Genomic DNA, 14,930 nt, shown 5'->3' on the forward strand with positions numbered 1-14,930 from the left:
TTTATTTGCAGAAAACAAACTGAATGGGCAGTGGAAGGATAATAAGATGGAGAGGAGATATGAGGCAGCAGAGAAGCAGGGGAGCAAAGAGGGAGGGAGGAGGGAAGGATTGTATGAAAGAAAAGGATATGTACAAGAGAGACGAGTGTGTACGAGAGAGATGAGTGTGTACAAGAGGAACGAGTGTGTACGAGAGGGACGAGTGTGCACGAGAGACGAGTGTGTCTGAGAGAGACGAGTATGTACGAGAGAGAAGTGTCTATGAAAGAGAATAATGCACTTAAGAATGTTGAGTGTATGACAGGCGAGTGTGAGGTAAGCGTATGAGAGGTGTACGAGATGGCGTATGAAAGGGAGGAGAGTATAATAATAGAGAGCTGAATATATAAGACTGCATGTGTGCATGTGAAAGAAAGACGAGTGTACATGTGTTTAAATATAATTATTAAATATACTTTATACTTAGACATCAACAGTGTCTGTTTCTTCCAAGCCACTGACTGATGAAACTGAAGCAGAGCTTATGTCAGATCTAACCCGCTTTTCTTCTATGGGAGCTTCTGAAGAACATCATAGAGAGCTCTTCATCCCAGACTTGTGCTGCAAATTTTCCAAGTGTTGTTGGTATTCTTTACTGTTTCTTGGCCACCGAGTCACAAGTTTTTTATTACATCTGAAGGTATTGCTTTTTAATTCTCTGAGTGTTAGCGATTTGTTAAAGTTATTTAAAGTATTTTTAAGGCCTTCAACTTCACGAATAGACAGTAAGTAGGTTATCCATTAACTCTCTGCTGTTTTCCAGATCAGAGGTTGAGGAGAGAGAGATGTTATATAACCCCTCAATTGGCATTAGACTAAGACCAGCAAACTTCATTAACTCCTTCAGTCTTCTCTTCAGTTCTTTAATAGTACACTCAAACTCATTCACATTAAATTTACCTTGTTGTGATAATGTAACTTGATTCACAATGACTAAGATCGCTGCTGTGAGCTGGGTGATTGTGTCTGATGCAGATTCTACACTATTTACCCAGGACACAATTTTGCTCATCTTTTCATCGTCCGGCAAGTTTTCATCATACTCCAAGGTAGCATTGAGTTGTGAAAACTTCTTCAGAAAGGCAGCAATGGCAAATGTGGCCGAGTGAGCAGCTGCTGAAAGATTCTGTGAGCCTTGAGAACTGTCTTGTTCTTCCTGGTTGGCAGCCAGGAGTACCGTGGAATTACTGGCTATTTTACCAGAAATTATAACCAACAAATCAAGTCCACTTTTTAACCCATCTGTGAATTTCTTGGACAACAACCCTCCTGGTTTGAATTAGTGTTCGTTGGTACACGAGTGGTAGCGAAGAGTGCCAACTTTGCAATATCATCCACAAGTGTCTGTGCAAGTGATATCAAGGTGCTACTTTCTTCTTCCATCAGACTGTCTACTTCATTCTTTGCACCCTGGAAGAGTCTGCAAGTAACATTGGTGATCTTGGCTGAAGCCCGTCGCAGCTTCTCTTGCAACTGCCCACCTTCCACACACTTTGTTAAATTTTCAGTATTAGCTACAGCTAACAAACTGTTAATTGTTGTTTGGCTTGAATGATACAAGCGAATGAACTGCTTGCTAAGATTGTCATCTGATAGTGTGTGGCCTGGCTCTGTTATGTGATCTCTGATGTGCTGTGTAGCCTCATGCAAGTCAGCAACAGCATTTAAAGCAGTAGTAAGTGGGGAACATGAAGTATAAGACTGGGGCAAATTTGTAAGGGGCCAGAGGATTGCTGCCGCTACTGTTACAGAACCATGACACGAACTGCTTTCACTGTTACTTGTGCAACGTTCTCCTACATACAACATGCTACTCTTCCTCCTGGTAGAGTTTGAAGGAGAGAGGAATAATGAGGTTGAACTCATTGAACAATTCAGGGAGGAATTCAGTGTATGGAGAGATGGGCAATCTAGTAACTTGTTGATAAACCCAGGAACACAGCTCACATCCTCAGTGTGCTCCCAATGTAGGCTGGCCTCAAATGCTTCATCATATTCTTCATTCTGGACAATATCACGCAAAATCTGTAGCTTTTTCTGGAAGGCATCTAGGGTGAGTGTGGCTGTCATCAGGTGCTGCAGGTCCTTAATCAATACTATTACCTCAAGGCCGGACTCTGTCAAAACTTCTTGTAGTGTGAATTCATATGGGTTCTTCACTCTTGTAGTGTAGAATTCAGTTTTTCTTGTAGTGTGAATTCATATGGGTTCTTCAGCTTCTTGCAAATTTCATTGGCTTCTTTTATCTGAAATCTGAGCATGGGAGGATAGAGTTGGGTAAAGTCCTTTCTTATTTCTTGAACAGACTCATTGAACACTGCTTGCACCTCTTTCAATAACTGAGAGTTTGGAAATCCTGTTGATGGAAGAGACATGTCGAGACTCTTATTATTTTTTCTGCCTCTTAAGATCTGCTCCTCCAGTAGCTGCTTTTCAGTCTCTAGTTTTGTGTTCCTTCCAACTCGCACACCAACTGTTGTTTGCTGATAAGCTGACTCTGAGCTTCTTTAGTATCACGCATCAGCTGATCTCTCTGGCGACACGTTTCTTGCTCCATTTCAGCTTTACTGGCAGCAATAGCAATCTCCGCTTCCTTTTGCAACCTTCGTTCTTGCTCCTTTAAAAGCTCCTCTTTTGTAAAGTAAAAATCCATCTTCTTTGAAGTCTCCCGGTTAGAATCTCTGCCTTTAACTATACTGCCGAATCGGAAGTAGTAAATGCCAGCAAGCACCAGTCGATCGTTGTGATGCAGCGTGTGAGGAGAGGATATTAATTTGCCATTGACATATGTATCTCTGCCTGCCTCTGGAAGTAGTTGCAGATCACCATTTTCATTCTTTATGGAACAATGAACATTATCTGTGTGGAGTCCACGGAGGGTGAGATCACTGTTGGAGCGACCAAGAGAAGTGATTCCATTTTTAAGCTTATATGAGAGGGTCTCTGAAAGTTGTGGATCCACACTTGGGTTGATCAGCACTGGACCTGTCTCCTTCTCAGTTGCAATTCCAAGTCGACGCAGACTTTCCAAAGCTTGCTGTCGCTGAGCCTCTGCTTCTTCAAGCCGCTGCTCCAGACTTCTATTATTCTCAGTGAGAAGCTGTTCGCACTGCAACTGTTGGAATCGTAGCTGTTCCCTTAACGCTTCTATTTCTTCCTCTTTGTATTGGATTGCTATGTTATTTTCTATTTCCTTTTGGTTGATGGCATTCTCCCTTTCCAGGAGATCTTTTTCTTTATCAGTTGCTCCATCTCGATCAAGTTGCTCTTCATCTGCCAAAGTTTCCCCATAAAAGAGTTGACAAGAGTTTCTGCTTAAGTGCTGCAGGCGAAGACGTTCAACTTCCTCTTTTAAAGATCTAATAATCACAGCTGTAGGATCTTCATTGATGTAGTTATGGTTAACTATTTTACGAGTTTGTTGAGCATATCGGAGTGTAGACAAAGTTTCTTCCAGGTAGATATTACAAGGGGAAACTGTAGCAATCATTGCAGTCCTAGAGTTGCCCCCAAGAGATTCCTTTAACAGGTAAGTCAGTACTGACTCCCTGTATGGAATGAATGGTCTTCGTCGTCCTTCACTCTCTGCAAGAGCAGTGATAACTTTCCAAAGGGTTAAATGGGATTTATTTATGCATACTCCCTCCTTGAGTCTGTCTCCTTGTGACTGTGCTGCTGCAAACACGCTCACTAACAGCCAGATCCACCAGATTGATGATGCTCACCTTACTGCTCTCCAGCTGCTCACCCTGAACATCTTCTACCTGTATGTGGGTTAGTTTGATAGTGAAGACAGCATGAGAACGAGATGATTTCTCATTGACACCAGTTGCGGCAATGGAATGCTCCTTATTTCCCAACAACAACCATGTCTGAAGATGGTCGTAAGATGACACCAAATGACGAGCAACCCCTTCCACATAGGGACCATCTTTAGGGTGTTCCCGAACTCTTAGAGCCTCGCGGCAATCTGTTCCACGTTCTCCACTTGCTAATAAATCATATATACGCTCATTGTATATCTTGATGTAACTGAGCTTCACTTCAATGCGAGACTGTGGTAGCTGGCCTTCTGGTGGGTTAAGAGAATGCAAATAATCAGCTCGGTTCAGAAGGTCCCGACAGAAGCGAGGGATAATGCTGAAGGAACTTCTAATTCAGATTCACTGTATAAATCATCTCCCAACATCGCATAACTCTTCCCAGAGCCAGTTTGGCCATATGCAAAAAGGCAAGTGTTGTAACCTTCACATGCCTTCTCCAAGAGAGGTTGTGCTACAGTAATATATATGGCTTCTTGTGAAGCATACAGAGGATCCAATGGATCACTGGAGTTAAAACAGTGGTCGTACCTGAAGGAGTGAACGGTGCCACTATCACTTGTAATTGATATAGTATTGCCTGCAACATCAATGATATTTTTCACATCTGGTGGTAACATTTCCCTTGTGCTGATTGGTCGAACTCTGACTCCAACAAACACAGTTGTAGACTCTGCAGCACCATATATGTATTCAACACCTGGACTGGGGCTTGTGGAGATCTTTCCTGGGAAACTGCTCACAATGTCTGGTGTCAGATGAATTAAGCCAACAGAGGGAGTCTGGCTGTGGTTGGAGAGTCTAGCATGACTTGAGCTGGATCTTCTTGAGCTGCCCGGAGTGGGTGTACTGGAGCCAACAGAAAGTTTAGATGATCTGCCTACAGGTTTAGTTAGTGTTGGTGTCCTGGATTCACTTGACAGTCTGCTACACGATGCCCTGGCTCTTCTCAATGACGTTGGAACATTGAGTGTTGAGGAAGATAATACTCTATTCAAGTTATCTTTCTTCTTTCCATCATCTTCCTTCTTGACGCTTTCCATATCCTTCGTATTTTTGGAGGATCTCACACCTGTGCAAGCTGGACTTGACTCCATCCTCCGAATGTCATCCTCTTGCCTGAGTCGCTTGCGCAATGATGCACTTGGTGCATTAGTTAGTGTGTTCTTGGTAATGGATGACTGCAGAGGAGTGTGGTTGACCCTCATACTTGCACCTCTTACAAAACATGGCATTGGAGACGGTACAGCATGAGAGGGTGTGGTCCCTCGAGAATCTGATGCAAGTAATATGGTTGTTGAAGGTGTGCGTGGAGTGGTGAGGGCAGTACTAGATAAGTGTGCTTTACTTCCTCTGAGCATCGATGGTGTAGTTGTAGCTGGTGTCCGAGGGGTTCCTGCAGGAGCTGTGCTGCACAAATTTGTTGGGGTCTTCAAGAAATGGGAACTGTCCGATTCGAGTAAAGAGTTAGAAGACGAAGTACGAAGTGGGGTCCTCAACTTTGGTTTATTTTCTTTTATCTCTTGTCTGTTGTCCTTTTTATCAACATGAGACGTGATAACCACCTTTGTATCTGCCTTCTGTTTACTCATGGTGCTGTCAGATGATGTGCAAAAGAGGATGTACTAATAGACAGAGACAATATCAAGAGCGAAGGTGCACTGCAGCAGCAACTCCAGCAGATTGAATCATGTTTACTAAATAGTGACTCCTGATTTGTGGACGAGACTGATATTGCCATTATGTATAGCATTTATTTTCTGTACTGGGATTGTGTATTAGAGGTTATTGTTAATATCCAGTATTATGTTTTATTTTTTATTATACTCTTATACCTCCTTGTATTTGTTCTATGTTTTAAATAAAATATAAAAAAAAAGACTACGATTGGACAGTTTTCTGATGGCAGCGACTGGACTTAATCGGCTGACCTCCACAACGGTGTTGGTGACAGACACTGCAAGTTGTCTTGTGTACACAATGTGTTATAACGCGGAGATAAGGGTGTCATGTGGACCCGGTAGCGAAGGAGTGAAGATTTACATGGGGACAAGGATGTCATGTGGACACAGTTGAGATGTTATAACGCTGAGAATGACACTGTTATAAAGGTGTCGTGTCAGTTGACACGGGTGTGTTTGTAATATTGTAGTCAATTAAGTGTCAGTTGTGACACGGGTGAAATTGTAGTAATGTCAGTAACGGATAGTCGTGTTTGTGATAAGGTGCTTTGTAATGTGATAATTCTTGTGTTTATGATATTTTAATGTGATAATGAAACCAAAGAATACTTTGTTGTCTTTTATAATGCTCTTATTTTATAATTTACTAGTGAAGATTAAAAATATTGTGTATTTTTATACTCCCGGACACACATTCTTATTACAGTTTGGATGATGGGCTAAGAATAATATGGTAATTAACAGGCTAGTTGAAGTTTTAATCATCCAGATTGTAATATTGTATTACCTAACACTTGGGCATGACTTACTTTCACATTGGACAAATGTAGTATCACCTACGACTCCTGCACCTACAGTAAATAAGCCACTTCTTCCCACATATGCTGTATTCTTTTCAAGATTAATTGACTGATTACATCGACTCAAGGCTGAGGGACTGATTACCTCAAACTACTCCTGTTTTTCACGATTCTTTGTATGGACTGATGAAGCCACTGTGGCGAAACGTTTCCTCATTAAAGATACTCAAGTGTTGCACTTGAGTCTAATTTAGAATCATAAAGTCTAACAATTAAAACATTGAAGAACAACAACTTTTCAGGAAATTTCGCTCATACAGAAGCACGAATTTGTTGTAAAAGTAATGTATCAGTGTGAACGTGGAGATCTATCAACTTGGAGAAGCGGTGGATTAATATATAATTTAATCAGTGAATGATATTCACCCTGTTCCATCAATACAAAATTTAAAGTACACACCGTGTGAAAAATATACTTAAATGTTCTCACATAGTGTATAATTTGTATCTTGTGGTGTCGAAGGAACACTCGTGAGTGCATCTGACATGAATATATTTGACTCGTGATCAGCAGACTGGGAATCGACCCACCACTACTTTATACTGCACGTTTTACAGGGGTTTAATGCTTCACGTTAACTATAGTAATAAAAACAGTTCCTCTATTTAAAAAAAAGATGTGTCCCCGTGTTAAGAACAAGATGAACATCACGAGAACAGGACCTCTTTGTTATATCTACATTATTATTAAATTCATAGGGGAGGCGCCTAATCCATGTAGGTCATAGAAAGCCTTGAAAATAGAATGTAATCAGGTCTGATAAAAGAAAGGAGAAATCAGATCCAAATTCTAGGGTTCTTGGAGGTTTCTTACCGTCCTTATCGGCGCCAAGAATCCTCCTTCAAGGGATCTTTAAAATAACCTAATACGAAGGAATAAATGTGATAATTTAACAACCACAGACTTGCATATTCGACAGTTTTTTTTACCGTTGTTGTCTAGGAATGGAAGTTGATAAGACGTCATTTAAAATTTTTATAACTAACCCCTTTAGTGGATAACCCTATATTTAGCAATTTATTTATAAATGAGCTTCGTTACTACTGATCATCATCCTTAACACACATTTCACGAAACTAGACTTTCGCTGTGCCTGCTAGCACGTGCCTAATTAGTATTACATACAAATAAATATACAATGGATATTAATTTAGGTTACTGATCCTATTCGCACATGATTACATAATAGGTAATTACTTCAAAAGTGATGCAGGAACACGTTACAAAAAATGCAAATAAACCTCAATGTTTCAAGGAACATAATGAAAGGATTACCTTCTGAAGAAATGTTAAAATTCACTTGCAAGACCAGTACAAGCCGGACGTAATCGCTTCCAATGAAATTATTCCAATTTCACAAAATGCAACATTCACATCATGATCAGAACTTTACATCATTAAAACAAAGGTACATATTATATATTTAAACTATCATTTATACCTTCCCCATCAAAAGAACTAAACAAAAGTAGGTCTTTCACACCATCACATCCAGTTCACATGTGTACCTCCAGTCACACCCATCCACTCATCACTTCACACTCAAGGAGGTCAACCCATTGAATACCCCTGATTCCCCTCCCCCTTTTTACCAAGATACTCACCCCGGCAGTTAAAATCCCATTATAACGCATATAAATTCCCTATTGTTAGTCCTCTATAACCTTCAGAAAAAACCTCACCCAACCTTTTCCCATATATGTCTCTATTGTGACACAAAGTTAGATAAAACGTCGCCGTCAATGCCCTTCTCCGCACTTCCCCACCCTCCTTACCCCTCATACCCCACAAAACATATATGTAGTCCACGATTATATATGATAAATCCCTTGCCACACCCTAATCCACCCCACCCATATCAAGTCTCAACGCTTGCAATACAGACACACCTTGATCCCCCACCCTTGCTACTACCTTACTCATCCATACCCACTTTCCCACTACATATGCTACACACCCCACTCTCGATGACCCTCCTATCTTGGAGCATCGCTCCAGTCGGCAATATACCTTGTAGGAAGCGATACATAACCTCATGGGCCCTAGGTCGTATCCTTAATATACTAAATTTTTGCCATATTACATCCCATGCATACATGAGGTAGATCCCTTCAACCGGCACCACTATATGTCCCTCTAACAATTTACACAAAGTTCCCACCTTTACTTTTCCCAGTTCCCTAGCTAACTCTAAGACACATAACACATTTTCACATTCCTTCATTTCCGCTCCCCCATACCATTTTCGTAGGTGATCATGTACCTTATTTAGCTGCCCCCACCTCCATTCACCTACACGCATCACTTCCCTCTTAATGAAGACATATTTCACGTGCTTTCTCAAGTCCAACAAACCCAACCTTCCCTTACGTACCGGCAGGCAATGTCACTACCTCCCTTCGCAACCAGTCACACCCTGAACCCCACAAGAATTTGAACACCATTCTAAGAATACTCGTGATTGCCGTTCCTGTTAACAGCAGCACTGCTGAAATAAACCAGACTTTACTGTATAATAACACAATGATCACAATTTGCTCTTTGCCTAAGGGTTAAATGGTGAGGTCGCAGTATTCCCAAACGTCGCTGCACCTGTTCCACCATCCTCTTCGAATTGTTCACCCTTGCAGTGCTTAGGTCAGCCTCATATATGACACCACAGATTTTCAGACTCCAAGTCTGATGCTGCACGACATCACATCCCCATTCCAATCTCCCTGCCTACTCTCCAAGCCCTATTATCATTGACTTTTCCAGATTTACTTTCATCCTGGTAGCTCTCCCGAACATGTGTACAACTTCCCCCCAAAACCCCTAACCTTGTCTCCTCGCACACCAGAATAGTTGTATCGTCAACATAACCCACCAAGCCAGGCCAAGGCTTCCACACAACATCCCCCTCCATGCCTTAGAGGATCCTCCACCATCCTTTAAAAAGGATCCTGAATACATGCGAACACTAGTTGTGATATTGGACAGCCCTACCGAAGACCCTGCTCCACGTTGACTCCCTCCCCCACACACACCCATTGACTTGCACCCTCACTTTCGCCCCTGAGTACAATGTATCAACCCACCCCACAATTTCATCTCCAAACACCTGTCTGAGGATAATATCCCACAAAGCCCCTCTTTCCACCCTGCCATGAGCCCCTTGCCAATCCAATGCCAACAACGCCCCTCTTTCCCCTTCCATGTCCTCCAGGAACCCCTTTATGACTCTGTGGCCCTCGACCATTGACTTACCCGGCAGCCCAAACTGAGACTCAAACATCACCCTCGCCTAAACACGTTTAAGCCTATTCCCAAGAATTTTTGCGAACAGCTTATAATCAGCACATATCAACGAAATGGCTCGGTAATCCCGAAGGGTACACTGCTTTTTAACCTTCAGGACCAACACCACCACCGCCGTTGCCTGCGATTCTTCCATCTTTCCTCCGTCTTTCATGGCATTCATTAACCTTACTAGGAAACCCCTTAGCAGACCCCAGTGTTGCACATAAAATTCGCTTGGTAAACCATCTATCCCAGGCGCCTTTCCTTTCCACATGTCCATAAGGGCTCTCCATATTTCCTCCTCCTCAGTGACCCCACCCAGTGCCTCCCGATCACTCCTCCCCAGTTTGCACGGCACATGCTCACATACCTGCCCAAGAACCTCACCATCCACCCCACTACTTTCCCAATATTCCTCAAACCATTTATCTTCATATGCACTCATCCCTGTTATTTCCCATAATACCTGACCCTCTCGAAAACCTTCCACCGAAGAAATGACTTGCAATCCTGATATTGCAGTCATTTTCTGTCGCACCTTGTGTCCTTGCAGCACGCAAGCCGATAGCTTGTCGCCCCAGAGTACTTCGTCCAACCCCGCTTGGACCATCCTACCACATCCTCCTCAGTCCTTCCCTCTGCACAGAGCTGTTCCCAAAATACTGCAAAACCTTCCACTCCTTCCCCATCCCCCAAAACCATCGTATTCAGTTTCCAATAACTTCCTTGCCTATGAGTCAAAGCTTCCCACTCCACCTCCACCATTACCCCCCTATGATCAGAAGACACCATCTCAATGGTCTGAAAGACTACCAAAACCCTCTGAGATAAATATATCCTGTTCAAATGAGCTGCCTACCCCTGCCTTATAAAAGTATGTTCCACCTCCCACGTACCTCCCACAAAAGCATCTCATAACTGAAGATCTCTATTCAGGCCCCCTAAGACTGAAGAAAAATATCCCACTCTTCTGGGTTCCAGGTCTGCCCTCTTAACTACACAATTCCAATCCCCACCCACAATCGCCACAGACGGTAACGTGCGTAGGAAGTACACAAGTTCCTCACGCACAAAATCCATCTTTACTTTCACTTCACTTTCTGCTGGGGCATACACACACACAAATGCCACTCTCTCTCCCATCCACTATCATTCCACATGTAATACTCTCCCCCCTCTTTCCTGTGCAATACAAATGGGCTTGCCTCTCTGGTCAACACACCCACTCCTCCTTTTAAACGCTCAGACGGTAACACATAAGCCTGGTACCCAGACACCACTAATTCATGACCAAGTTTAAAATTGTGTTCCTGCACAAAAGCCACATCAACCTTATATCTATTCAAAAACATCCGGAAGTACTCACGTTCTACGTCATCACACAAACCATTAATATTTATCGTTACACACTTGAGGCCGGTTTAAGGTTTCCCTCCCCACCTTATTTCAATACTTTTTCCTTTCTGACCATTCCCCTGGGCATTACCTTTTCCACTTACTCCACTCTCCTTCCCAACCACCCCCTCTTCTATTGTGGCCCTCTCTTTGAGTCACTCTGGGTACCATACCCCCATGCAAGGACTGTATCAATCTCGAAACATTGTCATTTCACTCAAAAAGTCAAAATACAAGATATCAAAACACTTTTAAAAACAACATCTGCCAACCTCGTTCACAAGATAATAACACATGTCTATTTATTCTTAATTATACAAAAACTATTATTGGCCACTAACAGCCAACAATAACTAGATATTGCTGATTATTACCATACAAACAATACCACCTTTTATAGTCAATCTTTAAACCTGACTGCTTCATATAACCTCTCCTTCTATAACTCCCTTTTAATCACAAGGCCATAATTCAGACATTCCTGTGGTTGGAAGAACCTTTCACACTAATCATGTACATCAACACAACCCTACTACTTACATACCTTACCAACCCTCACATCTTTCACTAAAACCGTCCCCCATACACTACATCCCACCGAAAACTACTGTAAAACCTCTTAAAAAAGGAAGCCAATCCCTTACAGATACTTAGCTCGTCAATTGAAGGAGTCTACTGACCGTGATCTCAGGGTAGGGCTCTGGAAAACAAACTCTCCACTGTCCCCCGTAAAGAAGTTTGTTCCTGCCGACCGTCCTGTATATGCTAGCTGCACTTGCCTTAATTCTAATTCCCCCCACCCCCCGTGTCCTGCATTCCACAGGAAATAAACATAAAATCCACCACCACATACATAATCGCCCTTTTCACCTCGCTTGAGACCCCTTACGCCTCTAACGTTAAATTCAATTTAATTCAATTCCAGTTTATTCTCTATAAGGGTTACAATGTGGTGCTTACAGGTTTTGGGTATTGTGTGGTATACATGTTATAAAACACTAATTACAGAGGGGGCCACTAAGACACCTAGCATGGCTAGGTGTCCTAGTGGCCCCCTCTATCTTTCAAGGCAAATTTCATAATCTTCCATAGCATTTAGCTTTTTCTTCGACATTCGAATGATGCTCTTCTTCTCGTCCAAGACAACGAACCTCTGAAAATGACTATCCATCTTGAAGAACTTGGGAACGACACAAGAACACAAGTTACATTCACTTGTTAGACGAAGAATGAGGGGAGACCTGATCGAAGTGTATAAGTGGAAGATAGGTATTAATAAAGGGGATATTAATAAGGTATTGAGGATGTCTCTCCAAGAGAGAACCCGCAGTAATGAATTTAAATTAGATAAGTTTAGATTTAGAAAGGACATAGGAAAGTATTGGTTTGGAAATAGGGTAGTTGATGAGTGGAACAGTCTACCTAGTTGGGTTATTGAGGCTGGGACTTTGGGTAGTTTCAAATATAGGTTGGATAAGTACATGAGTGGGAGGGGTTGGATTTGAGTGGGACTTTCACATCAGAGCATATTTCTTGGGTAGCATTGAAAATTGGGTTGGGCAAATGTTTTGTTAGTGGGATGAATTGTAAAGGACCTGCCTAGTATGGGCCAACAGGCCTCCTGCAGTGTTCCTCCTTTCTTGTGTTCTTGTGTTCAGGCAGACTTAGATTAATTCTTAACATCAAATCCTTACAGATTATGGTATTAAGGATTAGTGACTACATCATAATTTGTGAGTTTAGCAATGTGAATGCTTTTGTTTTGGCACAATACAAAGAGTGTATATTGGAGTATCATAGGCAAACTTATGACTAGTTAAGATTTATTATTTTAAGATTAAGATTAGTATTTCTGGGTTTATAGTCAGTGGGTGAGTGAGTGTAATTGTGAACCACCAGGTGGTTATCATGTAGTTAGTTGTCGGGGTGGATCAGGGAGATAAGATGCTTTCTAACTGTAGCTTTGAAAGTGATGAATGTGTCTGCAGTTCTAGAGTTTTCAGGTAGGGTGTTTCAGATTTTAGGTCCTTTGAAATACATTGAATTTTTGTAAAGGTTTAGTCGAACACGGGGAATGTCATAGAGATGTTTGTGTCTGGTGTTATGCCTGTGGATCCTGTCACAACTATCAAGAAAGCGTTTTAGGTCAAGGTTAATATTGGAATTTAAGGTCCTGTAGATATAGATTGCACAGTAGTAAGTGTGGATGCTCTGAACAGGGAGTAAGTTTAGATCTATGAAGAGTGGGGGGGGGGGTGTTGCCAGGGATGGGATTTAGTGATTATTCGTGCTGCGGCTTTTTGTTGGGTTATTATTGGCTTTAGGAGTGTTGCTGCAGTTGAACCCCAAGCACAGATAGCATAGGTGAGGTATGGATATATAAGTAAATGGTATAGTGTGAGAAGGGCAGTTTGCGGCACGTAGTATCGTATCTTGGAGAGGATCCCCACCTTTCTGGATAATTTTTTTGTTATGTGTTGGATATGGGTGCTGTGCAACACCTGCTCTGCTACCAAACATAATATAGTGGGTTTTGCCAGTGTTAAGTGTAATTTTATTGTCTGTCATCCAAGTCGATATTTTGAGCAGCTCCTCGTTAAGAATGGTGTTGAGGGTGGCATGAATAGGGTGGAAGATGACATAAGTCGTGTCATCAGCAAAGAGAATGGGTTTCAGGTGTTGGGATATGTTTGGAAGATCATTGATGTAAATGAGGAAGAGCAGGGGTCCACGGACACTTACCTGCGGAACTCCAGTATCAAGTGGCCGTATTGATGAAGCTGTGTCTTTAATGGTGACATACTGATACCTATTAGAAAGGTAGGATTTAAAATATGCAAGTACATGGCCTCTTATACCATAGTGGTCAAGTTTGTGGAGTAGGATGCCGTGGTCTACTGTGTCAAACGCTTTTCTTAGGTCAATAAAAATTCCTAGTGGATATTCCTTATTTTCCAATGCTGTGTAAAGCAGGTCTAGCATTTTTATAATTGCATCATTAGTGCTTTTATTTTTCCTGAATCCAAATTGGCAGGGGTTGAGAATGTTTTGTGACGTTATAAATGAATATAGTCTCCTGTGCACGAGTTTCTCGAAGATTTTGGATGGCAATAGTAAGTTTGATATTGGCCTATAGTTGTTTACATCTGTCAGGTCACCACCATTATGTATTGGTGTAACCCTTGCTGTCTTGAGTAGTGTCAGGAAAGTGCTAGTTTCTAGTGACTTGTTAAAAAGCAATGTAATAGCATGCGAAAGGACATGGGCCGTTCTCATGTACAATAATGGTGGGATGTGAGACAGATTCCCTGAGTTATTTTTAAGTGACTTTATGATCGCGGTAACTTCCGTGAGCTCAGTTGGTACAAGATAGAAAGAATTTGGGAAATTCCCATCTAGGTAGTCCCCAGCATGGGCATTGGTATATGGGATTTTACTGGCGAGATTAGATCCTATGTTTGAGAAGAAGTGGTTTATCTTGTTAGCTGCATCAGTGGGATGTAGTGGTGTTTCATCAGTGTGATGTAGTGGTGTTTCATCAGTGGGATGAAGTGGTGTTTCATCAGTGGGATGAAGTGGTGTTTCATCAGTGGGATGAAGTGGTGTTTCATCAGTGGGATGAAGTGGTGTTTCATCAGTGGGATGAAGTGGTGTTTCATCAGTGGGATGAAGTGGTGTTTCATCAGTGGGATGTAGTGGTGTTTCATCAGTGGGATGAAGTGGTGTTTCATCAGTGGGATGAAGTGGTGTTTCATCAGTGGGATGAAGTGGTGTTTCATCAGTGGGATGTAGTGGTGTTTCATCAGTGGGATGAAGTGGTGTTTCATCAGTGGGATGAAGTGGTGTTTCATCA

General features: G+C 42.0%; 1 protein-coding gene across 1 annotated transcript; it reads right to left on the bottom strand.

The window, feature by feature from the left end:
• Nucleotides 1-462: 462 nt before the first annotated feature.
• Nucleotides 463-5,546, bottom strand: LOC138855119 (kinesin-like protein KIF14). Its single transcript, XM_070102489.1, is given in 7 exon segments — nucleotides 463-763; nucleotides 765-1,314; nucleotides 1,317-2,200; nucleotides 2,257-2,488; nucleotides 2,491-3,718; nucleotides 3,720-4,180; nucleotides 4,183-5,546. Coding segments are annotated over 7 exon segments (4,926 nt in total). The 5' UTR covers nucleotides 5,453-5,546.
• Nucleotides 5,547-14,930: the final 9,384 nt, after the last annotated feature.

Source organism: Cherax quadricarinatus, chromosome 81 (genome assembly GCF_038502225.1).
Source record: "Cherax quadricarinatus isolate ZL_2023a chromosome 81, ASM3850222v1, whole genome shotgun sequence".
Taxonomy (NCBI): Eukaryota; Metazoa; Arthropoda; class Malacostraca; order Decapoda; family Parastacidae; genus Cherax; species Cherax quadricarinatus.